This window comes from Erythrolamprus reginae, chromosome 7, assembly GCF_031021105.1.
Source record: "Erythrolamprus reginae isolate rEryReg1 chromosome 7, rEryReg1.hap1, whole genome shotgun sequence".
NCBI classification, from domain to species: Eukaryota; Metazoa; Chordata; class Lepidosauria; order Squamata; family Dipsadidae; genus Erythrolamprus; species Erythrolamprus reginae.
The window spans coordinates 16,402,173-16,428,251 of record NC_091956.1 but is presented as its reverse complement, the minus strand read 5'-3'; the positions used below and the strand labels follow the sequence as shown (position 1 = coordinate 16,428,251).

The 26,079-nt window shown below is 42.5% G+C and overlaps 1 protein-coding gene across 3 annotated transcripts in view; it reads right to left on the bottom strand.

The window, feature by feature from the left end:
• Positions 1 to 26,079, bottom strand: part of ARAP2 (ArfGAP with RhoGAP domain, ankyrin repeat and PH domain 2) — a 174,635-nt gene that overhangs the window by 132,613 nt on the left and 15,943 nt on the right. For all 3 annotated transcript variants that reach the window (XM_070757103.1, XM_070757104.1, XM_070757105.1), the window contains exons 2-3: positions 19,508 to 20,480; positions 4,134 to 4,204 (exon numbers count right to left, since the gene is read on the bottom strand). In XM_070757103.1, the coding sequence (XP_070613204.1) occupies positions 4,134 to 4,204; positions 19,508 to 20,322 (886 nt within the window). In that variant the 5' untranslated portion in view covers positions 20,323 to 20,480. The remainder of the gene's footprint in view (positions 1 to 4,133; positions 4,205 to 19,507; positions 20,481 to 26,079) is intronic.

Below are 26,079 nucleotides of genomic sequence, written 5' to 3'. Positions count from 1 at the left end.
GCGCATGTGCAGATGGTGTTTTTACTCCCACAGCGCTAGCGAGGAGCGGAAGATTGGGGGCGGCGCGGCTGTTTGCCGCCGGCATGGAGGGCTTCCTAGCAGCCCCCCAAACCCGGGTTGGGGGTCCGGGGGGCGCTGGCTCTCGGCGCTTTCGAGCTGAGTCCGGGAGCAAATTCGCTCCCGGACTCAGCTCGAAAGCGCCGAGAACGAACGGCAAGGAACGGCTTTTCCACGCCGTTCATTCTCGCCGCTTTCGAGCTGAATCCGGGAGCGAATTCGCTCCCGGACTCAGCTCGAAAGCACCGAGAATGAACGGCGTGGGCGGGCGAAGGGCGGGTGGCAGCGAGGAGTTTGCGTGGGCGGTGGGGAAACTCCTCGCTGACGCCAGCAAGAGGGGGAAGACTCAGGGAAGCCGCCCAGCAGCTGATCTCCCGGTTGCCATCTACGCATGCGTGCCCACGGGCACGCATGCGTAGATGGTATTTTGACTTCCGGGTTGAAAAATAGCGAAGTACCCTGTTCGCAATGGTTGGGGACGCAATAAACGGGGGATCACTGTAATTAAATTAGAGGGTTGGAGCCACCACAGAGAAGGCGGGACCCAGGGGAAGAGCCTTCTCTGTGGTGGCTCCGACCCTCTGGAACCAGCTCCCCCCAGAGATTAGGATTGCCCCCACCCTCCTTGCCTTTCGGAAACTCCTTAAAACCCACCTCTGCCGTCAGGCATGGGGAATTGAAACATCTCCCCCTTGCCCATGTAGTTTTTGTGTATGATTCGATTGTGTGCTTGTTTTTTATATATTGGGGCTCTTTTGGATTTTTTAACTTAAAACTGTAATTTAGATTGCGAAATATTAGATTTGTTACTATGTTTTGTTTACCATTGTTGTGAGCCGCCCCGAGTCTACGGATAAATCTAATCTAATCTAAATCTAATCTAATCTAAATAGTATGTTTTTACTCATAAACGCTTTAATCATTTTAATAATTCTCTAGAACTGAACTTCTATAGCAATGAAAGATAATCGAGCTACTTGCCTAATCTGTTATCATACTGAACCATGTGGTTTCAGTACAAAACCTTAAAATGTTACTGTGCTCCTCAACAAATAATGCTGTCTGTCATTTGCCCTTTTTGTGGCTATTCAAATAATGGGACTTAATCAATTGAAAAAGAGTCCAAGCACCTATCTGAAAACTTACCTTGGTCGGTAAGCCACTCCCACTCAGTCAAATGACCTATAAGCCATCCTGGGTCACATGACCATCAAGCCACACCCACAAAATAAGCCACTTCCATAGTGTGGCAGTAAAAATTTTGGCAGCCCATCACTGACTATACAGTACATTTTTCTACCTAGAAGTCCATGTTTCTCAACCTTAGTGACTTAGTGCAAATATGTGGAATGCATGCGGAAGAAAAGGACCTACTAAGAACAGTGGTGGCAAACCTATGATGATGATGATGATGATGATAATGAGGAGGAGGAGGAGGAAGAAGAAGAACTATGGACTCTTTGGCATTTGCCCAGGTTCACCTGGTGCACCAGTTGAGGCCCTATCTGGACCGGGACTCACTGCTCACAATTACTCATGCCCTCATCACCTCAAGGCTCGACTACTGTAACGCTCTCTACATGGGGCTACCTCTGAAAAGTGTTCGGAAACTTCAGATCGTGCAGAATGCAGCTGCGAGAGCAATCATGGGCTTCCCCAGGTATGCCCATGTTTCACTAACACTCCGCAGTCTGCATTGGTTGCCGATCAGTTTTCGGTCACAATTCAAAGTGTTGGTATGGCCTATAAAGCCCTTAATGGCACCGGACCAGAATATCTCCGGGACTGCCTTCTGCCGCACGAATCCCAGCGACTGGTTAGGTCCCACAGAGTTGGCCTTCTCCGGGTCCCGTCGACTAAACAATGTCATTTAGCGGGACCCAGGGGAAGAGCCTTCTCTGTGGCGGCCCCGGCCCTCTGGAACCAACTCCCCCCAGAGATCAGAATTGCCCCCACCCTCCTTGCATTTCGTAAACTTCTTAAAACCCACCTCTGCCGTCAGGCATGGGAATTGAAATATCTTCCCCGGGCCTATATAATTTTTGTATGGTGTGTTGTGTGCATGTTTTTTGAATTATGGGTTTTTAACTTCGTATTATTAGATTTGTATTGTACATTGTTTCTATTACTGCTGTGAGCCGACCCGAGTCTGCGGAGAGGGGCGGCATACAAATTAAATAGAGAGAGAGAGAGAGGGAGGGAGGGAGGGAGAGAGAGGGAAGGAAGGAAGGAAAGAAGGAAAGAAAGAAAGAAAGAAAGAAAGAAAGAAAGAAAGAAAGAAATTCATTCTCTGATTTTGGCTGTTTTGTTGCAGATTTTTCATTACTAAACTTGTATATAAGTTCTAGCACAGATGATATTACTTAGTTGCGTCAAGAGACACCTTCAAGAAAACCACCAAGTTCAGAGAGCACCAAGGACCACAAAGTTCTACCCAGAGCTAAATATATATTTTTCTATCATGGTAAATCAAAATTTACACATTTCCTTTGCAAGAAAAAAAAGCATTAGTCTTCCAATGATGGAAGGATGGGTGATTTCTACCAGGAATAAATCCACCATCACTAGCCACCCTTTTTTACCCTGAAAATGGTCCTAATCATGGTTTCATAACTAGGCCAGATCTATTCTACCCGTTGAAAACATTACTTCCTTCTTTTTTTTAAAAAAATTATAAGATGTTCTACCTTTGCATCTGGACAGGGAGTCACTTCTCACAGTCACTTACACCCTTATCACCTAGAGATTGGAATACCGCAATGCTCTCTACATGGGGCTGCCTTTGGAGAGGGTTCAGAGATTGCAAATTGTAGAAAATGTAGCTGCATGAGCTATTGTGGGGCTCCCAAGATCTGCCCACTCTGTGAGATGAATTGGTTGCTAATTGGTCTCCAGGCACAATTCAAAGTGCTGATTATGACTTACAAAGCCCTCCATGGCCTAAGACCAGATTATCTTCGGGACTGTCTTCTGCCTCATGTACCCCAGTGGCCAGTTAGGTCCCACAGAGTCGGCCTTCTCCAGATCCCGTCGGCCAGACAATGTGGGGGAAGAGACTTCTCTGTGGTGGCCTCGGCCCTCTGGAACGAACTCCCTCCGGAGATACGTACCACCCCCTCCCTCCTGGTCTTTCGTAAAGCTCTGAAGACCTACCTCTGCCGGCAAGCATGGGAGCCATGGGTGACAAAAGTGTCTCCAGCTGATGTTGAATAATTGAATAGGATGAATGTGAATGATGGCATTGGGGTTTTTAGGGTTTTATTAATTTTCCATAATTCTTTTTAAAGGTAATTAGATTTCCCCATGTATACTGTTTGCATTTATAATGCTGTATGCTGCCGTAAGATGTTCCAAGAAAGGCAGCAGAGAAGTCTTATTAATTAATTAATTTATTTATTTATTAAATCTATAAAAGCCTTTCTTTGTAATTACAGCCTTGCAGGACCAATCCAATCATACTTGGCCAATAAAAAAATGTATTTATTTATTTATTTTATGTATTAATTAGATTTGTATGCCGCCCCTCTCCGCAGACTCGGGGTGGCTAACAACAACAGTGAAACATCATATAACAAATCTAATATTTAAAATAATTTAAAAGACCCTAATTTAAACGACAACCAAACATACACACAAACATACCATTCATAAATTGTATAAGCCTAGGGGGAAGGGCATATCTCAGGTCCCCCATGCCTGACAACAGAGGTGGGTTGCGAAAGGCGAGGAGGGTGGGGGCAATTCTGATCTCTGGGGGGAGTTGGTTCCAGAGGGTCTGGGCCGCCACAGAGAAGGCTCTTCCCCTGGGTTCCGCCATATGACATTGTTTAGTCGACAGGATCAGGAGAAGGCCAACTCTGTGGGACCTAACTGGTTGCTGGGATTCGTGCGGCAGAAGGCGGTCCCAGAGAAATTCTATTCTATTCTATTCTATTCTATTCTATTCTATTCTACTCTATTCTAGTCTATTCCATTCCATTCCATTCTATTCTATTTTGACATTCTAAATTCCCAAAGTAAGACACTTGAGATCACCTTTCAAGTATGAATTAAATCAGTCACAAAATTTTACTCACTGTGGTCTGAAATACAATTCACAGAACAATGGACGCTTAAACCATTCGTGCTTCTTCGTTCCTGTAGAGAGCTGGAACCATATGAAATGGGAAGAAATTACACATTAGAACAAATTTATATTCGTAAAGGTGCCTGTTATCTACAATTTACAGAGTTACAGCATCAGGCATAAGCATGTTTAACAAAGCTCTTTTATCCCTTTGTGAAATTAAAGCCACTGTTGGACAATTGTTGCATAGGTACCATCTTGTGTTCCTAGAAGAGGGCATTGACCAAAACGTTACAGTGGTACCTCTACCTACCAATGCCTCTACTTACGAACTTTTCTAGATAAGAACCGTGTGTTCAAGGGTTTTTTGCATCTTCTCAAGAACCATTTTCCACTTACAAACCAAAGCCTGCGAAACTGTAATAGGAAAAGGCAGGGAGAAGCCTCCATGGGGCCTCTCTTGGAATCTCCTAGGATAAAACAGGGCCAGAGAAGGTGGGGAGAAGCCTCCATGGGGCCTCTCTAGGAATCTCCTGGGAGGAAACAGGGCCTCCACCTCCCTGTGGTTTCCCCAATTGCACACATTATTTGCTTTTACATTTATTCCTATGGGAAAAATTGCTTCTTCTTACAAACTTTTCTACTTAAGAACCTGGTCACAGAACAAATTAAGTTCGTAAGTAGAGGTACCACTGTACTAAGAATTGTTAAACTAATCTTGCGCAGCTTCTCCGCTGGCAATACTAAACTGCTAACCAGAGCATACAAAACATTTGCCACACCAATCCTTGAATACAGCTCACCTGTCTGGAACTCGCACTGCATATCGGACATTAATACAATCGAGAGGGTCCAGAAATATTTCACAAGAAGTGTCCTCCCCTCCCCTGCTTGCAACAGAATACCTTATTCCACCAGACTTGACATTTTGGGCTTAGAAAACCTAGAGCTACGTTGCCTTCTATCTGATCTTAATGTAGTTCATAAAATCATCTACCACAATATCCTACCGGGTCAATGAATACTTCAGCTTCAACAGTAACAACACAGGTACACAAAATAGATTCAAACTCAGTGTAAACCGCTCTAAGCCCGACTGCGGAAAATACGACTCCAGCAATAGAGTGATCAATGCCTGGAATTCACTACCTCGGGGATAGGCAAAGTTGGCTCTTGTATGACTTTTGGACTTCAACTCCCAGAATTCCTGAGCCAATCATACTAGCTCAGGAATTCTGGGAGTTGAAGTCCACATGTCATGGAAGAGCCATGCCTCTGCACTACCGGATTCTATGGTTTCTTCTCCAAACCCCAAAAACTTTAACCTTAGACTGTCTACAATCGATTTCACCCCATTCCAAAGAGGTCTGTAAGGGCCATGCATAAGCACACCATCGTGCCTACCACCCCTGTCCTACTGTCCAAATTTACCTATACCTACTTGGTTTTGTTTATGTTTATACCATACCTATTATCTTGTACATGTTTTGACAAATAAAATAAAAACTAAACTAAACTGAAATGCAATGCAATGCAATGCAATGCAATGCAATGCAATGCAATGCAATGAAATGAAATGAAATGAAATGAAATGAAATGAAATAATAAACTAAACTAATAAAATAAAATAATAAACTAAACTAAACTAAAATAAAATAAAATAAAATAAATAAATAAATAATAAAATAAAATAAAATAAATAATAAACTAAACTAAACTAAACTAAACTAAAATAAAATAAATAAATAATAAAATAAAATAAAATAAATAATAAACTAAACTAAACTAAACTAAACTAAAATAAAATAAAATAAAATAAATAAAATAAAATAAATAAAATAAGCAAGGGAAGAAAAATGAGGAAAGATGGGAATGATGAAAAATTCAGAACAAATTCACAACGACAAAACTTAAACTCTAACTCAAATTTAGAAACTTAGAACTTTCATCTATATTGATAGTAAAGATCTTAAAAGCTGTAGAGTAATCGGGTCAACATATAAGTTGACACTATTTGTGATATCTGATAAATTTATAGATATAAATGTATCGCTTCTTTCTTTCTTTCTTCTTCTCTTTCCTTCCCCCTTTTCTCTCTTTTTCTTTCTCTCCCTTTACCCTTATTTTCTTCTATATATGTGTGTGTATTTTGATTTATAACTGTATACTCTGTATACTCTGTATACAAATGCATATACATTTGTACCAATATTTGCATAGTCCTTTTGCTTTATGTATCCCCTCCCCTATTTATCTTTAATAAAGATTATATTTTTAAAAATGGGAAGGAAGAAGAAGAGGGGGGGAAACGAAGGAAGGAAGAAGGAAGGAAGGGGGGGTGGAAGGAAGGAAGGAAGGAAGGTTATAATGGGGGAAGGGTCTGAGAGAAGTCCTGCCTTAGAACTTGCCCACCACATGTGCTCCTGACATGAGTGACATTGAGCTGGCCACGCCCACCCTGGCCACATACCCCCACACCCCCAAAGCTGAACACAACCCTGATACGGCCTTCAATGAACCCAAGTTTGATACCCCTGGGCTATGGGAAGACAACTGCATATTTAGAAAGTGCCTACATATCCACCAGAGATAAGAGACAGAAAATAAACCTTGGTCTCTGTCCCAGAGCTGCCGACAACAAGAATTTAAGCAGAAAGTTAAGGGAAAATAACACAGCCAGTCAAAATAAACACACCCACACCCCAAAAGGGTGTACTTGTGTTTCTATTCAATTCAAACTTAAGGTTTGCCTGAAAGGAAAACAATTCGTAAACGCAACTCCAAGTATTTCGTTTCAGGGTCAACAGATAAAAGAGAATCTTGAAACTTGTTTTTTTCAAAACTGTTTTTCCACAATAAAGATAATGGCTACATAACTCGAGTTTCAGATTTGTGAGAAATCTCAGCATGCTCACAGCACGCCAGGTTTTTTTTTCCTCCAATCTTGGAAATCTACAGCATCCTGAACGAACAAGAAACTGAGGATAAAGGCAAAAGATGGTGTTTAAAGCAGTCATGTAAGTCTGGCCAAAGATGTAGGTATCTTAATGAGTAGAAAAGAAGGACCCTGTTCATTCTGGGAAACCATTTTCATTTTTTGCACCGTTCAGTCCGGATTCCATAACATTATAAATTGCTGATCTAGACCCAGTCTTACCCATCAAATGCCATTAATATATTTATTTATTTTTTTAAAAAAAATATCTTTCCCCCTAGGCCTTTACAATTTTATGCATGGTATGTCTGTATGCCTGTTTGGTTTTTATTATAATGGGTTTTTAATTGTTTTTAGTATTGGATTATTATTATATGCTGTCTTATTATTGCTGTTAGCCGCCCCGAGTCTCTGGAGAGATGCGGCATACAAATCCAATAAATAAATAAATAAGTAAGTAAGTAAGTAAGTAAGTAAGTAAGTAAGTAAGTAAGTAAGTAAGTAAGTAAATAAATAAATCTTTATTAATTATTAACATTAAAAAAACAACACAAATACAAAACAGCAGAAAAAATTCACAATAAGGACATAAACGGAAACTAAAAACAAAAACAAAACATGACCCATACTAACGTAAAACTAATTTAAACATTCAACGATTTATAAGTTTGCCAACCTACTTGTTGGCACACCATATATTTTTGAAATCAGAATTGCACCATAGCAGCCGAGAAATTCTGTAAATTTTATTTCAGACGATACGGAAGCAGAGAAGGGCTGGGAAAGGTTGATTTGAGGACTCCAGCTTTTTCATAAAGTCTTTAGAGAAGGGACAAATATGGCCCCTTTATGACCTATGGACTTCAATTTCCAGAATTCCTGAGCCAAGATTAATTCTGGAAGTTGAAGACCACAGGCCCCCCAAAATAACAGAAGAACAGAATTGGAAGGGACCTTGTGTGTACAAACCCTTGAGGAAAATGTGGGATTCCAGCAGCTATCCAGGAGACATGAGTCATCAGTCATACAAGACAAATACATTAAAGTGTATAAAATAGTGTTTACTTTACAAATAGCCCAGTCAAGTTAAACAGTCTGGTCATACACATTCAAATCAGTCAATATCTCTCAATACAGTAATAATATTACAAGCCTGTCTTTGTCTTACATATCAGACATACATTACAGCTTACAAATATATTAAACCATCATCAAACATACAGAGCTTAGTACATCAGTCACAGTGAATCAGCAGAAAAAAACAGAGTGAGCAGAGAGAGAAAATCATGCTTATGATTCCATCTTATGGCAATTTGTAACACTACCTCTTAAACAGTGAAAGGCTAACCAAATTTTTACTACCACACTGTGGGCGTGGCCTATGCAGGACGCCCTGCATTTTCTTTCAACATCTTTCAGTGCAAATTGGGTGCTCTGGGGTGGAGGTCCATTTTCACTACCCCACTGTGTTCCCCCCCCCCAAAAAAAAATCCCGGCAGTAGCCTACCCCTGCTCATAAAGTACTACAATACAAGCAAATATTTATTGTTAGCTTGTTTATATATTGCAAACCCGACTGTTTTGTGCATAGTGCTAACACCTTGGAGGTCTTCTAGTCCAGGAGTCACCAACATTTCAGACCTCAGAGATCACTAAATACATAATTTTAAATCTCACAGACCACTAATATGATCTGCCTAATGACCAGGTAGGTATGGTTAGGTGGTTATGGGACTGGGTGGGTGTGGCCAACTTGATGTCAAAATGTCCAAAGATATTTCACCAGAAGAGCCCTTCACTCCTCCACTCGAAACAGAATATCCTACGAAAATAGACTAACAATCCTGGGCCTTGAAAGCCTAGAACTACGGCGCCTAAAACACGATTTGAGTATTACCCACAAGATCATATGCTGCAACGTCCTACCAGTCAATGACTACTTCAGCTTCAACTGCAATAACACAAGAGCACGCAATAGATTCAAACTTAATACGAACCGCACCAAACCTGACTGTAAAAAATATGATCCCAACAATCGAGTTATCGAAGCGTGGAACTCATTACCGGACTCAATTGTGTCAACCCCTAACCCCCAACACTTCTCCCTTAGACTATCCACGATTGACCTCTCCAGGTTCCTAAGAGGCCAGTAAGGGGCGTAAATAAGTGCACTGGAGTGCCTTTCGTCCCCTGTCCAATTATCTTTCCTTTCTTTCACCTATCTTATATACCGTATTTTTCGCTCTATAAGACGCACCTGCTGATAAGACGCACCTAGATTTTAGAGGAGGAAAATAGAAAAAAAAATATTTTGAGCCAAAAAGTGGGCCAAAATATTTATTACAATAACAGCGCATTTGAAAAACGCTTTCCCAGGCAGCCGGCTTGCTGGCCGGGGAAGCAAGCAATCCGGGACTGTGTGGCTTTGCGCCGTGAGGACAACAACGGCGCCCCACCACCCGTTCCTGCAGACGCGCTGCCTTGCGCCTCGTTTCCTCTTCCCGCCGCCACATTCGGAGCCCGAGAGGGGGAAAGAGAAGAATGGAGAGAGAGCCGCACACCGGAGGCGGACGCCGCTGCCGCCTCAACAGCAGCCATGGGAGGGGAGTCGCTGGAGCTGCCCCCGGACTTTCCACAAGCCCAATGCCGCCAGCCCACATGCCCGCCTCTCCCCGCGGTGGCGGCGGTAGTGCTGCCCAGCGCTCCGGCGTTGTCCGGGCTTCTCACTGCCGCCTCAACAGCAGCCACGGGAGGGGAGTCGCTGGAGCTGCCCCCGGACTTTCCACCAAGCCCAATGCCGCCAGCTCACATGCCCGCCTCTCCCCGCGGTGGCGGCGGCGGTAGTGCTGCCCAGCGCTCCGGCGTTGTTCGGGCTTCTCACTGCCACCTCAACAGCAGCCACGGGAGGGGAGTCGCTGGAGCTGCCCCCGGACTTTCCACCAAGCCCAATGCCGCCAGCTCACATGCCTGCCTCTCCCCACGGCGGTGGCGGTAGTGCTGCCCAGTGCTCCGGCGTTGTCCGGGCTTCTCCCGCCACGCACAGCCCAGCAGCTCGCTCTGGCTGGCGGCGGAGGAGGAAGGCGAATGCGGCTTGGAAGCTGGCTGCTGGGATATCGTCGCCCCCTCTGCTCCAGCACCTCCCCCCCCTCCCTGCCTGCATCTTCGCTCCATAAGACGTGGCTGATTTTTCATCCTACTTTGGGAGGAAAAAAACTGCGTCTTATGGAGCGAAAAATACGGTATTCTCTTCCTTTCTTATGTCCTCTCCTCTAAGTTCACTTTCACCATCACATGTCTATTTTTCTTCCTATGTATTTGTGTATTGGACAAATGAATAAATAAAAAAAATAAAATAAATATCAATGGGTGTCTTGCCAGCCTCTACTCATCCCTTCCCTGTCAGCCATTCTTCCCCTGCCCACCTGGGCTCCTTAGGGCCCGAACAAGAAGCAGTTGTTGGAGCTAAGCACCTTGGAGTCTTCTAGGTTACTTCCCTCCTTGATTAATTTCCATCTATTGCTTCTTATCCTGCCTCCAGATGCTTTGGAGAACAGGTTGAAACCCTCTTCCTTGTAGCAGCCCTTCATATACTGCTCAAAAAAATAAATGGAACACTCAAATAACACATCCTAGATCTGAATGAATGAAATATTTTCATTCACTATTTCATTTGCACAATTCCATTTGCACAACAGCATGTGGAATTGATTGTCAATCAGTGTTGCTTCCTAAGTGGACAGTTTGATTTCACAGAAGTTTGATTTATTTGGAGTTATATTGGGTTCTTTGAGTGTTCCCTTTATTTTTTTGAGCAGTGTATATTGGAATTCTGTTGTCATGTCACCCCTAGCAAAGGAGCCATAATTGCCCATCTCTGCTTTAGTGTTAAATCCACATTTTGCAAAAGACACACCACTGTTCTCAAAATTAAAAAAATTCTATAAATTTCTTCACTCAGGCAAAATGTCATAGCATTGTCTCAATCAGACTTCTGGTAATTTGAAAAGGGAGATTTGTTGCCTTTATGACAATTTCTAAATAGATTCCATTCTGTCCAACACACCAGAAAAGAAAACCCCAGTGTAATCACATCAAACACGTCATCTTTCCTGAAATAACTTCAAAACATTGGGAAATCAACTGACTTATTCCAGTTCTCTCCTTTTTCAATACTTCCTCTTAAATTTCTCTTTTTAAAATAGGAAATAGGGTGATGGGAGGAGGAGGAAGAAGAAGAGGGAGGGAGCAGGAGGTGGGGATGGTTGACTAACTCTGATTTAGCTTCCTCAATGCACATCTTGCAATCTAACGTAATCACAAACACCCAATACTCAACAGAAATTACGTAATTGTTTTATTTTGTTGAGTTGGAGTGATTCGCTTCAGTGACGAGTTGATATTGGTTCACCCCGGTTCAGGCGAACCTGTAGCAGAAGGAGGCTCCGCCCACCTACCCGGATGTCATCATAGATTATCTGTGTATGCGCAAAAGCACACACATATGTTCAAAGTTCTGAACCAATCACAGAGGTAAATGAAACTCACTACTGATTTGCTTATTAGCTAATGAGTGCACCAACAACAGGACATAGAAACAAAGAAGATTGACAGCAGTGAAAGACCTCATGTCATGCATCTAATCTGCTCTTATACTATTTCCTGTATTGTATCTTAGGATGGATATAAGTTTATCCCAGGCATGTTTAAATTCAGTTACTGTGGATTTACCAACCACGTCTGCTGGAAGTTTGTTCCAAGCATCTACTACTCTTTCAGTCAAATAATATTTTATCACATTGCTTCTGATCTTTCCCCCAACTAACGTCAGATTGTGCCAATATCTCAGGGGTTGCCACAAAGAAGAGGGAGTCAAACTACACTGCTCCAAAAAATAATGGGAACACTTAAAAACCAGACTATAACTTCAAGTAAATCAAACTTCTGTGAAATCAAACTGTCTACTTAGGAAGCAACACTGATTGACAGTCAATTTCACATGCTGTTGTACAAATGGAATAGTTGTTCAAATGAAATATTCAATGAGAATATTTCATTCATTCATATCTAGGATGTGTTATTTGAGTGTTCCCTTTATTTTTTTGAGCAAGTATACTTTGGTCACCTAATGAGAAAGAAGGACTCACTGGAAAAGAGCCTAATGCTGGAAAACATTGAGAGCAAAAGAAGAAGGGGACAGCAGAGAACTGAGGTGGCTGGATGGAGTCACTGAAGCAGTTGACGGGAGCTTAAATGGACTCCGGGGGATGGTAGACAACAGGAAGGCCTGGAGAAACATTGTCCATGGGGTCGCGATAGTTCAGACACAACTTCTCAACTAACAACAACAACAACAACAACAACAATAACAACAACAACAACAGACAACCATTTGCACCAGTATAGGCTCTCCTGCTAGATCTAGGGGTTGGATTAAAAGAGCTCCAAGATTCCTTCCAACTCTCTTAATCTATGTTCTATTGGTTGATTGGTGTATTGAGGGTTGGCAATTGGCTGTTTTTTTCCTTGTCTCCAAAGTACTTGATAAGCTGGTGGCAAATCAACGGTCCTGTTGACTGACAAGGGGCCTGTTTCTCAGGCTTCAATCATTTCCTTGATTCTTCCCCCAACCATCCTGATTCTTCCCCTGCTTTTTCATTGCCTTCACAGCTACAGTTTCCCAACACTGTGAATGTTAGTTTCATTTCATTGAACATAGCCCATGTCATGATGAAGACGTTTCTACAGAATGTCAAACTGGATCGCAGATTCATCAGCTTTCCTAGAATGACTGAGTCACCCTTTCCTATTAAGTTCCAGAATTTCCAATAATGACAACATTGGTTGCAGAATCCTGGATGGTTGAAATCACATGTTTGGCAGGCATCTTAATTGAGTAAGATTCATCTATAGCAATAGCATTAGCAATAGCATTTACATTCATATACCATTTCATAATGCTTTTACAGCCCTGTCTAATGGTTTACAGAATCAACCTATTGCCCCAACAATTTGGGTCCTCATTTTACCCACCTCAGAAGGATGGAAGGCTGAGTCAATCTTGAGCCGGTGGTGAGATTTGAACTGCTGAACTACAGCAAGCTGAAGTAGCCTGCAGTGCTGCACTCTAACCACTGTGTCACCCCATCTGGAACTATACAGATCGTTCTTGACGTACGACAATAATTGAGCTCAAACTTTCCTCTGCTAAGTGAGACAACTGTCAATGAGTTTGGCCTTGGTGTCAGTAACCTGCTGCTCCAGAGCCAAATGTGGTTCTTTGGGCCCTGTGCTGTGGTTCTCTGTCAGGTGATCCCACCACTGGCTGGACCCGCCCCTCGCCCGCCCCTCCCAGACACTCCTCGCCTGGCCTGAGAAGGTAAGGGCAACAGCAGGGATAGAGAAGTGGCTTGGGTAGAGACGAAGAGAGATACAGAGAGAGGGAGAGAGACAGAAAGAGACAGAGAGGGGGAAAAGACAGAGATTGAGAGAGAGAGAGAGAGAGAGGGAGAGAGAGGGAGAGAGACAGATTCAGAGCGGGAGAGACAGAGAGAGATACAGAGAGAGGGGGAGAGACAGAAAGAGACAGAGAGGGGGAAAAGACAGAGATTGAGAGAGAGAAAGAGAGAGAGATACAGAGAGAGGGAGAGAGACAGATTCAGAGCGGGAGAGACAGAGAGAGATACAGAGAGAGGGGGAGAGAGAGAGAGATTCAGAGGGAGGGATAAACAGAGATACAGAGAGAGAGATACAGAGAGAGGGGAAGGGGAGACAGAGAGATAGTGGGTGGGAGAGGGGGAGACAGAGAGAGGAAGGGAGAGAGATACAGAGAGGGAGGAAGAGACAGAGAAGGAGGGAGAGACAGGGAGATACAGAGAGAAGGGAAGAGGAGACAGAGAGATGGGAGGGTGGAAGAGAGAAAAAGAGGGGGAGAGAGAAAGAAAAAGAGAAATACAGAGAGGGGAGAGAGAGGAAAGGGGAGAGAGAGAAAGTTATCAAAAGGATTTTGTGGTTGCTGGTGTTTTTTAATAACCATTCTCTGTCCTAATGACCAGCTGGATAAGTGTGGCTAGCGGGGATCATGTGACTGGTAGAAGCGAAGGACTTTGAGTTGGCCACGCCCACCCAGATTTTGTGACTTCTAGTGTTTTCTTTTTCTGTGGGAAACATGGCCAAATGGCTCTTCGAGTGTTTAAGGTTGCAGACCCCTGCTTTGGCCCCATTTTACAACTTTCTTGCCACCGCTGATTAAGCGAAAGCATGGCAGTTGTTAAGTTAGCAACACCGTTGTTAAATGAGTCTGGCTTCCCTTCGACTTTGCTGGTCAGACAGTCGCAAAAGGTGAATCACGTGACCACAGGACATTGCAGCAGTCGTAAATGTGAGTCAGTTGCCAAGTCACTGAATTTTGATCGTGTAACCACGGGGCTGCTGAAGGTAAAAGCATCATAAATTGCTGTTTTGAGTGTTGTCGTAACTTTGAACAGTCACTAAACAAATTGGTTGTAAATCAAGGACTGCCTAAAGATACTGAAAACATTTCAGGCTTAAGAGCCTAACAATGATGCATAATTCCAGCTGAACCAGCACAATATTTAAAAATAGCTTACAAGCTTGGAAATAGCTCCTTCCGTGCCTTACATATGATAATCTAGTTTATCATGTACTATTGTACTTTGGTGTTCCCAATCTGGATTTGCAGCTACTTATGAATATGTAATTTTTTATTATGGTTGCAGGAACCATAATTGGTTCTCTCCAGGTTTCCGGGAGGCCAATAAGGGGCCAGGTTCCTAAGAGGCCAGTAAGGGGCGTACATAAGTGCACTGGTGTGCCTTTCGTCCCCTGTCCAATTGTCTTTCCTTTCTTTCCCCTATCATATATATTCTCTTCCTTTCATACATCCTCTCCTCTGAGTTCACTTTTACCCTTATATATATTACCACATGTCTATTTTTCTTCCTATGTATTTGTCTATTGGATGAATGAATGAATGAATGAATGAATGAATGAATGAATGAATGAATGAATGAATAAATAAACTGGGCGTGGCTAGTCTAGTGAAGAGAAGGACCAGAGGGGACAGGATAGCAGACTTCCAATATAAGAAGAGATTCAACCTAGAAATAAGGAGGAATTTTCTGACAGTGAGAACAGTCAACCAATGGAACAGAAGTTGCGTTCAGAAGTTGTGGTAGCTCCATCACTGGAGGCTTTCAAAAAGAGACTGGACTACCATCGGTCAGAAATAGTGTAGGGCCATGATGGCAAATCTATGGCACGAGTGCCACAGGTGGCACGTGGAGCAATATCGGAGGGCAAACAAGAGGTTACCATATGTCAGCTCCAGCACGCTGATTTTTGGCCTTGGGGAAGGCCAAAAGAGCAAAAAATCGCCCAATGGACAAACCGGAAGTTCAGAAAAGCACACTTCCGGTTTGCCTGTTGTGCTGTTTTTTGCACTCCGGAGCTTCGGGAAGCTTCCCTGAATCCTCCGGAGTGCAAAAAAACAGCATAATTGGAAAACCGGAAGTGCTTTTTCTAAACTTCCGGTTTATCCGTTTTGCTGTTTTTCACACTACGGGGCTTCAAGAAACTACCAGGAACCCTCTGGACTGCAAAAAACAGCACAATGGGAAAACCGGAAGTGTTTTTTCTAAACTTCCAGTTTATCCATTATGCTGTTTTTATTTATTTTATTATTTATTTATTATTTAGATTTGTATGCCGCCCCTCTCCACAAACTCGGGGCGGCTCACAACAAAATAAAACAGTTCATGACAAATCTAATAATTATAATTTAAAATATTTTTAAAAAACCATTTACTAAGCAAACATACATACAAACATACCATGCATAAATTGCATATGCCCGGGGGAGATGTCTCAGTTCCCCCATGCCTGACGACAAAGGTGGGTTTTAAGGAGCTTATGAAAGGCAAGGAGAGTAGGGGCAGTTCTAATCTCTGGAGGGAGCTGGTTCCAGAGAGTTGGGGCCGCCAACCCCTGGGGCCCGCCAACCGACATTGTTTAGTTGACGGGACCCAGAGAAGGCCCACTCTGTGGGACCTAATCGGTAGCTGGGATTCGTGCGGCAGAAGGCGGTCTCGGAGATATTCTGGTCCAATGCCATGAAGGGCTTTAAAGGTCACAACCAACACTTTGAATTGTGACCGGAAATTGATCGGCAACCAATGCAGACGGCGGAGTGTTGCTGAAACATGGGCATACCTGGGGAAGCCCATGACTGCTCTCGCAGCTGCATTCTGCACGATCTGAAGTTTCCGAACACTTTTCAAAGGTCGCACTCTGGGGCTTCAGGAAGCTACCCTGAACCCTCTGGACTGCAAAAAAACAGCACAATGGGAAAACTGTAAGTGCTTTTTCTAAACTTCCGGTTTATCTGTTGTATTGCTTTTTACACTCCAGGGCTTCAGGAAGCTTCCCTAAACCCTCTGGAGTGCAAAAAACCCAGCACAATGGGCAAACTGGAAATTGTTCTGGACTTTCAATTTGCCCGTTTGGCCATTTTTTTCACCGTCCCAGGCTTCAGTGAGGCCTGTGAGTATGCGCGGGAATGAGGTGGGTGGGATTGTGTGGATATGCAGGGGCAGCACAGGGGGGAGTGTGCATATGGGGGGGTTGTGCATACATGGGGGGAGGGGAGGGGTGTGGGCAGATGTCCACATGCTAGCACACCTACACACACCCTTTTAGCATGTGAACCAAAAAGGTTTGCCATCTCTGGTGTAGGGTGTCCTGCTTGGATTGCGATGGGGTATTTTTCATTTTAATAAACTTTATTGGTTTTTAAAAACATTTTCTTTAAAAACAATGACATCATATTAGTTTTACTTATTCTGCATTGGTTCATAACAAACAAAGAAAAATAAACAGTCACATATCTATATTTCATCATAGTATTTTCGTTCAATAATTATTTCTTTAACTCGATAATCAATATAGTTCTTTACTGTATTCCTGTTTACATTTGGATAATTTTTATATCATTTTATTTACATATTTACAATTTATATTGCTGCTAATTCTGACTATTACCTATGATTTTCCTTAATTTTTCTTAATTCAATCCATTTGTTCCATTGTTCCCAGGTTTCATAGTAATCCAGTTTCTTTTGATCTCTTAATTCCTGGCAGGGAAATACCTTGATCATGTAATGAAGTATTTTTAACTGAGTTAATGACACGATCCCTAAAAAGAGAGGCAAAATTGGGGGAGTTATGGAGAAGCTGCTCCAGATTAATAGGGAATTCCATAATTGTAAAATAGACAAACTAGCTTACAACTATCGAATTCCCTAATAATTTCCTACCAGGTACAGTGGTACCTCTACTTACGAACTTAATTTGTTCCATGACCAGGTTCTTTAGTAGAAAAGTTTGTAAGAAGAATATTTCCCATAGGAATCAATGTAAAAGCAAATAATGTGTGCAATTGGGGAAACCACAGGGAGGGTGGAGGCTCTGTTTCCTCCCAGGAGATTCCTAAAGAGGCCCCATGGAGGCTTCTCCCCACCTTTTCCGGCCCTGTTTCCTCCCAGGAGATTCCTAGAGGCCACACAGAGGCTTCTCCCTGCCTTTTCCGGTTACAGTTTTGGAGGCTCGGGTTTGTAAGTAGAAAATGGTTCTTGGGAAGAGGCAAAAAAAAATCTTGAACACTCAGTTCTTATCTAGAAATGTTTGTAAATAGAGGTAGAGGTAGGTAGGTAGGTAGAGGTATCACTGTATTTATCTGGTACAGTTTCTCCTTGCTACTAATACCTTGTTGCAATTTTATGGGGTTGGCCGTTCTTACTTACGTTAGCTGCATTTTTTTTTTAATGGTATCCTCCTACAAGGGTACAGCCCATCCAGGTCAACATGTTAAGCTATCACTTGCCCATTAAGAAAGTTTTTTTTTCACAGAATTAACATCTCTCTGGTACAATTTGCATAATATCATGTAAATCGGTTCTAAATGCATTTGCATCCAAGGTGAGAAATTTTAATTTCTGTTCCATTGTTGGTGCCTTTTACTACTATTGCTGCTACATACTCAGTCACTTTTGGGAGTTGGGAGAAATATCCACCTGGCTCAGTTCCATCATCTTTGCTGATTGCAAAGATGGTTTAATGCTAAAGCAGAACCATGTCGGTTTGTAGCCCTGGGCAGTCACAACCTGGAATTTAGAGGCGTCTCCCTGCCTTTTCCGGTTACAGTTTCGGAGGCTCGGGTTTGTAAGTGGAAAATGGTTCTTCAGAGGAGGCAAAAAAAATCTTGAATACCTGGTTCTTATATAGAAAAGTTCGTAAGTAGAGGCGTTCTTAGGTAGAGGTACCACTGTAGTTAAAATGGAAACTTTTGATAATATGTTGTTTTGAGTCTGCCATCTGCACCTCTTATAACTGTCTGGTTTGGTTCTGAAACCCAACAAGACCAACACAGACTTCAGAGGATATTCAGAACAGCAGAAAAAACAATTGCTGCCAATCTGCCTCCCATTGAGGACATGTATACTGCATGAGTCAAAAAGAGGGCTGTGAAAATATTTATATACCCCTCGCATACGGGACATAAATTGTTTCAACACCTACTTTCAAAATGACACTATAGAGCACTGCATACTCAGACAACTAGAGGTTTTTTTTCCCAAACACCATCACTCTGCTAAACAAATAATTCCCTCAACACTGTCAAACTACTCAGTACAGTTACATTACTACTATTAGTTCCCATCACCCATCTCCTCCCACTTATGACTGTATGACTGTAACGTGTTGCTTGTATCCTTATGATTTATATTACGAATAACATTGTTTCCTGATTGCTTATTTGTACCCTATGACAATCATGCCTGGACTACTATTAATATCTTCTCATTGTTCCTATCAACCATCTCCTCCCACAAATTACTGTAACTTGTTGCTTGTGTCCTTATGATTTATATTAATATTTATTGTTTCCTGATTGCTTATTTGAGCCCTATGACAATCATTAAGTGTTGCACCCCATGATTCTTGACAAATGTATCTTTTCTTTTATGTACACTGGGGGCATCTGCACCAAAGACAAATTCCTTGTGTGTCCAACCACACTTGGCCAATAAAGAATACTATTCTATTCTATTCTATTCTATTCTATTCTATGCCATGCCATGCCATGCCATGCCATGCCATCTTTCTCTTCGTAGGCCACCCACCTTTCCTTCTTAGCCCAACTCATTTTGAGTTCATCCCTCGCAAAGTCCCAAAATTTATTTTTTTAAATGCCTCTCTCTTCTATAAGATGAATCTTCTAGAAGTGATGGGCTGCCAACCCTTAAAAAAACAAAGTCCGCCTTGCCTGATTCGTCTTGTACGTCTTTCAAAAGTGCTACAGGTGAAATGTAGCCAACGCTTTTTTAAAAAAGCACTACGTACAATTTAAACATTTAACAACCTGGAAAGTTTACCTGTTTGAAGTTGCCTCTGAGGAAGCCCCTGGGATTTCTGGAACAGGGCGGTGCCGAAGCATAAAAGATCGTGTTGGCCTGGTGCCTGCTCTTGATGGACTTTGGGTGCAATACAAATCATTTTCCACCATTTCACCTTTGAACTCAAAGAACGGCCTCTCCTGCAAATCATCCGGCACACTTCCCAACCCTGATAACAATGGACCTTCCACCTCGCTGGTTTTCTTTTCGGCCGGTGAGAAAGCAGAAGATAGAGATCCATCTTTGGGAGAGGCATTAATATGAACCTCCAATGTTTCTGGGTCACTTTTCTTCAGTGAATCATCATCCGTGCAAGGTTTCGTCTCCGACGTTGTGTTTTTCAGTGAGTTTCGTGGCACCATGGTGAGATCCGCCAACAGGCTTGGAGGAAACGTGTGGGATGAATCCGGATCCCAAACTGGACTTGCTCTGTCTCCCAACAAGACCTGGGTTGTGTAGTGTGAGTTTCTTTCACGTTGGCTGACATCGGTCTGTCCATCAGATGGTCCGCCACCTGCTTCGTTGTGTTTGGGATCGAGGTGATGCTTGGGAGAGCAACTTTGACCGGATGTAGACGTTTCCAGCGTCTTGATAAACGTGGACTCCAAGTGTTTGAGGATTCGTCTACGGTGGCCCGTAGGCGATATTCCGATGTGTTGAAGGACGCTGTCATTTATTCCCACGCACTCTTGCAAAGTGTGGTAGCCAAAGTCCCTAAAGTTTAAAAGGTACTGTCCCAAGTTGATGCTGACTAAAAAGTCTCCGATATCTTGGTCAGTCTCCAAGGATGACATAGTGGCAATTTCATAGGTGGGTTTTTGCCATCAGAATCCCAAAGAGGCATGATTCCATGGAGTCATATTATAAACCCAGACAAAATCCTTCTCTTTACAGAACAAGAAATCATCCACAAGCAGCTGGTAGGCAAATCAACCCCACACACTTTCCAGTCCTACAATAACAAAGAGAAAGAGGACAATCTATTAACATTGGTTTTAATATCCCAGATTACACTCATACTCATAAAGAATCAAAGTCCTTTGGGGAGGTTTATTGTCAAGGAAAGTACAGTACTGTCGAGTAAATAAATACAGTGGTACCTCATCTTACGAACGCCTCTTCTAACGAACTTTTCAAGATACGAACCCGGTGTTTAAGATTTTTTTGCCTCTTCTTCCAAACTATTTTCACCTTACGAACCCAAGCAGCTGCTGCTGGGATGAAGGGGTTTCTTTTCCCCTCTTTTTTGAAGAAAGAAAAGGGAGGGGCAGCTTGGAGGAGTAAAGATTTTGCATGCTTGCAAAAGCACTGAAACGGTGTCTTTTTAAGGAAGAAAAGGGAGGGGCAGCTTGGAGGAGTAAAGATTTTGCATGCTTGCAAAAGCACTGAAAGGGTGTCTTTTTAAGAAAGAAAAGGGAGGGGCAGCTTGGAGGAGTAAAGATTTTGCATGCTTGCAAAAGCACTGAAACGGTGTCTTTTTAAGAAAGAAAAGGGAGGGGCAGCTTGGAGGAGTAAAGATTTTGCATGCTTGCAAAGGCACTGAAACTGTGTCTTTTGAAAAAAGAAAAGGGAGGGGCGCCCCCCTTGCCTTTCTTCCTTCCCACTCACCCTTTAGCCTAGTCTTCCTTCTTCCACCCGCCCCCTTTAGCTGCTCCTCCCTGCCCTCTGTTCGCCTCTCTTCTAAAGTTTGGGATTTTCCTGAAGGATTTGCACGCATTATTTGCTTTTACATTGATTCCTATGGGAAACATTGTTTCATCTTATGAACTTTTCACCTTACGAACCTCCTCCTGGAACCAATTAAGTTGGTATGATGAGGTACCACTGTACAAGAGGTTTTTTCACCTCTTGCTGGAAGAAGTTCCTACAAGGAGGTCAAACTATTTTCCAATAATTTGCACCGAGGCAAGAAACAATGGCTGAAAAATAACCAGGGAGAGAAGCAACCTAGAACTAAGGAGAAATTTCCTAACAGTGAGATCAATTAAGCAGTGAGACAGCTTGCCTTTAGAAGTTGTGGGTGTTTCATCACTGGAGGTTTTCAAAAAGAGACTGGACAACCATTTGTCTGAAATGGTATAGGTCAGTAATGGTGAACCTATAGCAGAGGTGCCATAGGTGGCACCTGGAGCCATATCTGCTGGCACACGAGCCGTTGCCCTAGCTCAGCTCCAACATATTCTTTTTAATATGTTTGTGAGTGACCTAGGGGAAGGTTTGGTAGGGAAGGTTTGCCTATTTGCGATGACTCTAAAGTGTGCAATAGGGTTGATATTCCTGGAGGCATCTGTAATATGGCAAATGATTTAGCTTTACTAGATAAATGGTCAAAGCAATGGAAACTGCAGTTTAATGTTTCTAAATGTAAAATAATGCACTTGGGGAAAAGGAATCCACAATCTGAGTATTGTATTGGCAGTTCTGTGTTAGCAAAAATGTCAGAAGAGAAGGATTTAGGGGTACTGATTTCTGACAGTCTCAAAATGGGTAAAGAGTGTGGTCAGGCGGTAGGAAAAGCAAGTAGGATGCTTGGCTGCATAGCTAGAGGTATAACAAACAGGAAGAGGGAGATTGTGATACCGCTATATAGAGTGCTGGTGAGACCACATTTGGAATACTGTGTTCAGTTCTGGAGACCTCACCTGACAAAATTGAGCGGGTCCAAAGTCGGGCTACAAGAATGGTGGAAGGTCTTAAGCATAATACGTATCAGGAAAGACTTAATGAACTCAATCTGTATAGTCTGGAGGACAGAAGGGGGGACATGATCGAAACATTTAAATATTTTAAAGGGTTAAATAAGGTTCAGGAGGGAAGTGTTTTCAATAGAAAAATGAACACAAGAACAAGGGGACACAATCTGAGGTTAGTTGGGGGAAAGATCAAAAGCAACATGAGAAAATATTATTTTACTGAAAGAGTAGTAGATCCTTGGAAAAAACTTCCAGCAGACATGGTTGGTAAATCCACAGTAACTGAATTTAAACATGCCTGGGATAGATATATATCCATCCTTAGATAAAATACAGGAAATAGTATAAGGGCAGACTAGATGGATCATGGTCTTTTTCTGCCGTCAGTCTTCTATGTTTCTATCACTGGTATAGGTTTTCCTGCTCAACAGGGTTCTGATGTCCTATCCAAGTCAACTTATTCTTATTTTTATTCTATACTACTCCATCCCTCTATTCCATTCCATTCAATTCTTTGTCCTGTCCTGTCCAATTCTTAATTCCATTAGTCTCTCCACTCCCCACCCCTACCCTACCCTACCCTACGTCATTTCTACTCTTATTCTCTACTTTACTCTATTTTTCTTAACTTTCTGATGCTTCCTTCATTTAACATTCAACACCTATATCCAAAGAACATATGAGGAAGGAGACCTGGAGACATTAAAAAAATATAGTGACAAACATGCATTTGCAATTAACCATTCACCCGGTTTCCAAGCAACCTGATAATTTTTTATAGGTTGGGAGTCACCCGGTTTTCTTCCTTTCTTAGCCTTTTCCATACATGACTAATAGTGACTGGGAGGAATAAAGATAAAAGTGTCTAAATGTTTATGGTAGAGATTCCTAAACTCAGTCCCCTGAACCAATTTAATAAGCAGCTGTTGTATATCATGCCATTAATTCCTTCCCTTCCTTGTGGTTTCTCCCTGCATTGATTTTTATTACAGTATAAGCACCTTAAGACCAAAAGGATGCCTCTCAAAACTTTAAAGTTTAGAGATCTATCTCTAAATAATAAGAGGCAACCATGTAGCTCTGTGTAATGTTTTTCATCAATTTAATAGCATCCAGAGAAGGTTAGCTCAATACGTATTTTAAATTTAAGGAACACGTTGAAGTGGCGACAAAGGGCACCCATTGCCTGGAACAATTCTGTGCAATCAGCCAATTGATCAAATGTGCTTCTTCTTAAAATTCTATGTGTGCTTAGTTAGGAAAACTAAATAAAGAAATGGGAACCTTTAGAGTCAGTTTAATGTCAAGGTTCCAAGTGATACATCCATAGCACACAGAACTCCGAGGCAGGTAGGTTTATTTATTTATTTATTTATTGGATTTGTATGCTGCCCCTCTCCGCAGACTCGGGCCGGCTAACAACAATGATAAAAAACAACCTGTAACAATCCAATTTAATAAAACAACTAAAAACCCTTATTATAAAAACCAAACATACACACAAACATACCATACATAACTTGTAATGGCCTAGGGGAAGGAATATCCTAACTCCCCCATGCCTGGCGACAAAGGTGGGTCTTGAGTAATTTGCGAAAGACAAGGAGGGTGGGGGCCGTTCTAATCTCTGGGGGAAGTTGATTCCAGAGGGCCGGGGCCGCCACAGAAAAGGTTCTTCCCCTGGGGCCCACCAAACGACATTGTTTGGTCGACGGGACCCGGAGAAGGCCAACTCTGTGGGACCTTATCGACCGCTGAGATTCGTGCGGTAGAAGGTGGTTCCGGATGTATTCTGGCCCAATGCCATGTAGGGCTTTAAAGGTAATTACCAACACTTTGAATTATGACCGGAAACCGATCGGCAGCCAGTGCAGGCCGCGGAGTGTTGCAGGAATGTGGGCGAATCTAGGAAGCCCCACGATGGCTCTCGCGGCCGCATTCTGCACGGTCTGAAGTTTCCAAACACTTTTCAAAGGTAGCCCCATGTAGAGAGCGTTGCAGTAATCGAACCTCGAGGTGATGAGGGCATGAGTGACTGTGAGCAATGACTCCCTGTCCAAATAGGGCCACAACTGGTGCACCAGGCGAACCTGGGCAAACGCCCTCCTTGCCACAGCCGAAAGATGATGTTCCAATGTCAGCTGTGGATCGAGTAGGACTCCCAAGTTGCGGACCCTTTCTGAGGTTCCTCGAAGAACAGTTTTATTGGAGAAATCTTATTGGCACAGACTGGTTTTCACCAAATTAAAAGTAAACATTTTCTCATTCTTCCCAAACAAAGGGTCACATCATCCAGTCAGGGGGCTGTTCGGTTGCTTGGTAACATCACTCTTCCTCCTCTCTTCAGCCACCTTTTGGAATGTCCTTGATTCCCAGGGGAAAATATTTTGTTTTGGCTAGAAACCCCCCAGCTATCTCTAATTCTTGCCTCCCAACCTTCATTGTGGCAAGCATGATCCTAAAATCCCCTCTGCAGTCTTACCCATTATTCCTTCTGAGGGGAAAAAAAAGGATGAAATGAGATGGTCACCAGGGAATAAGGCCTTAAAAACACAGCTTTTTAAGGCCTTATTCTCTCCTGGGGCCATTGAGCGTTATACTCTGCCCTGGCGTGTAGCTATGAATGACTGATGTATGAATGTTTATACTGGAGTTTTAAACTGTATTCTTATTATTGATTTTTTTTTATTGGTGTACGCTGTCCTGAATCTATGTGGAGAAGGGCAGCCTATAAATTTAATTAAATAAATAAATATGTATTTTTCAGAGTATGATGCACCTTTTTCCTCCCTAAAAGTGTTGTATATACTCCTGGTCAGTTGGAAGATGTTGAAGATTTTGCAGATTCTGATACAGATAGTGTTTATGAATTAGTGGCAGGTCCTGGGTTAGAGGTGTCAGAACAGGTGGGAGGCCAGCCACAGGACGTTGCTATGAGCCCAGACTCCAGTGAAGAAGAGATAGATAATAGATGGTTAAATCTGCATTTCAGGCGGGTGCAGAGACGCAGAGAACAAGTGTTAGGGAAGAAATATTAAGGGGAGGAACAGGTTAATTACTTAAGTGATTTATTTGTCACGTCCGGGTGCTAGAAGAGAAGAAGGGCAGAGTTTTCAATGTTGTAAATTCATCGTGGACGTGTCACGATGCGCTACGAAGTAAGCTAGTCTTTTCTCTGTTATTTAACAGCTGTTTTTATTGCTTTGAACTAACGAAGCCTAGCCATAAATCTTAAGATAAGGGAGGAACGCTGGAGAAATGCTTGTGTGTTCTGATTGTGAAGAAATGAGATGAAAGAATTTGACTGCCTGTAATGCATTTGGAATATGGAGTTGAGGAGAAATAAAAATGGAGTTTTTGTTTATAAAACCCTGCATTCAGTAAGCGTTATTTCCAATTTAAACAAAGTTTTAACCAGAATCCAGAACAAGTCTAGGAGCCCCAAGTCTACGGAGCGGGGCCCTAAGTCTACGAAGAGGGGCGGCATACAAATCCAATCAATAAATAAATAAATAAATAAATAAATTTTTAAAAAGGCTGAAAATTCATGTACGTCTTATACTCTGAATGTAGTCTTTTTCAAACCTTTTTTTACGCAGCCCTAACTAGATGCTAACGATCTTCCCAGTTCTTACCTTGCAGGTTCTTTCATTTTTACTCTTTGAAAAGAATATTTTCCAAGCCCTAAGTCTTTGTAGGATTTTTTCCCATTATTTTAACTTGTTCCAGATGTTTCTTTCCAGCTAACAATGTTCCCAGCTCTTACCGGCTTGCAAGCTCTTTCATTGTTACTCTTTGCAAAGAATGGTTTCCAAATTCTAACGCTTTGCAGGGGTTGGTTTTTTTCATTGCTCTACT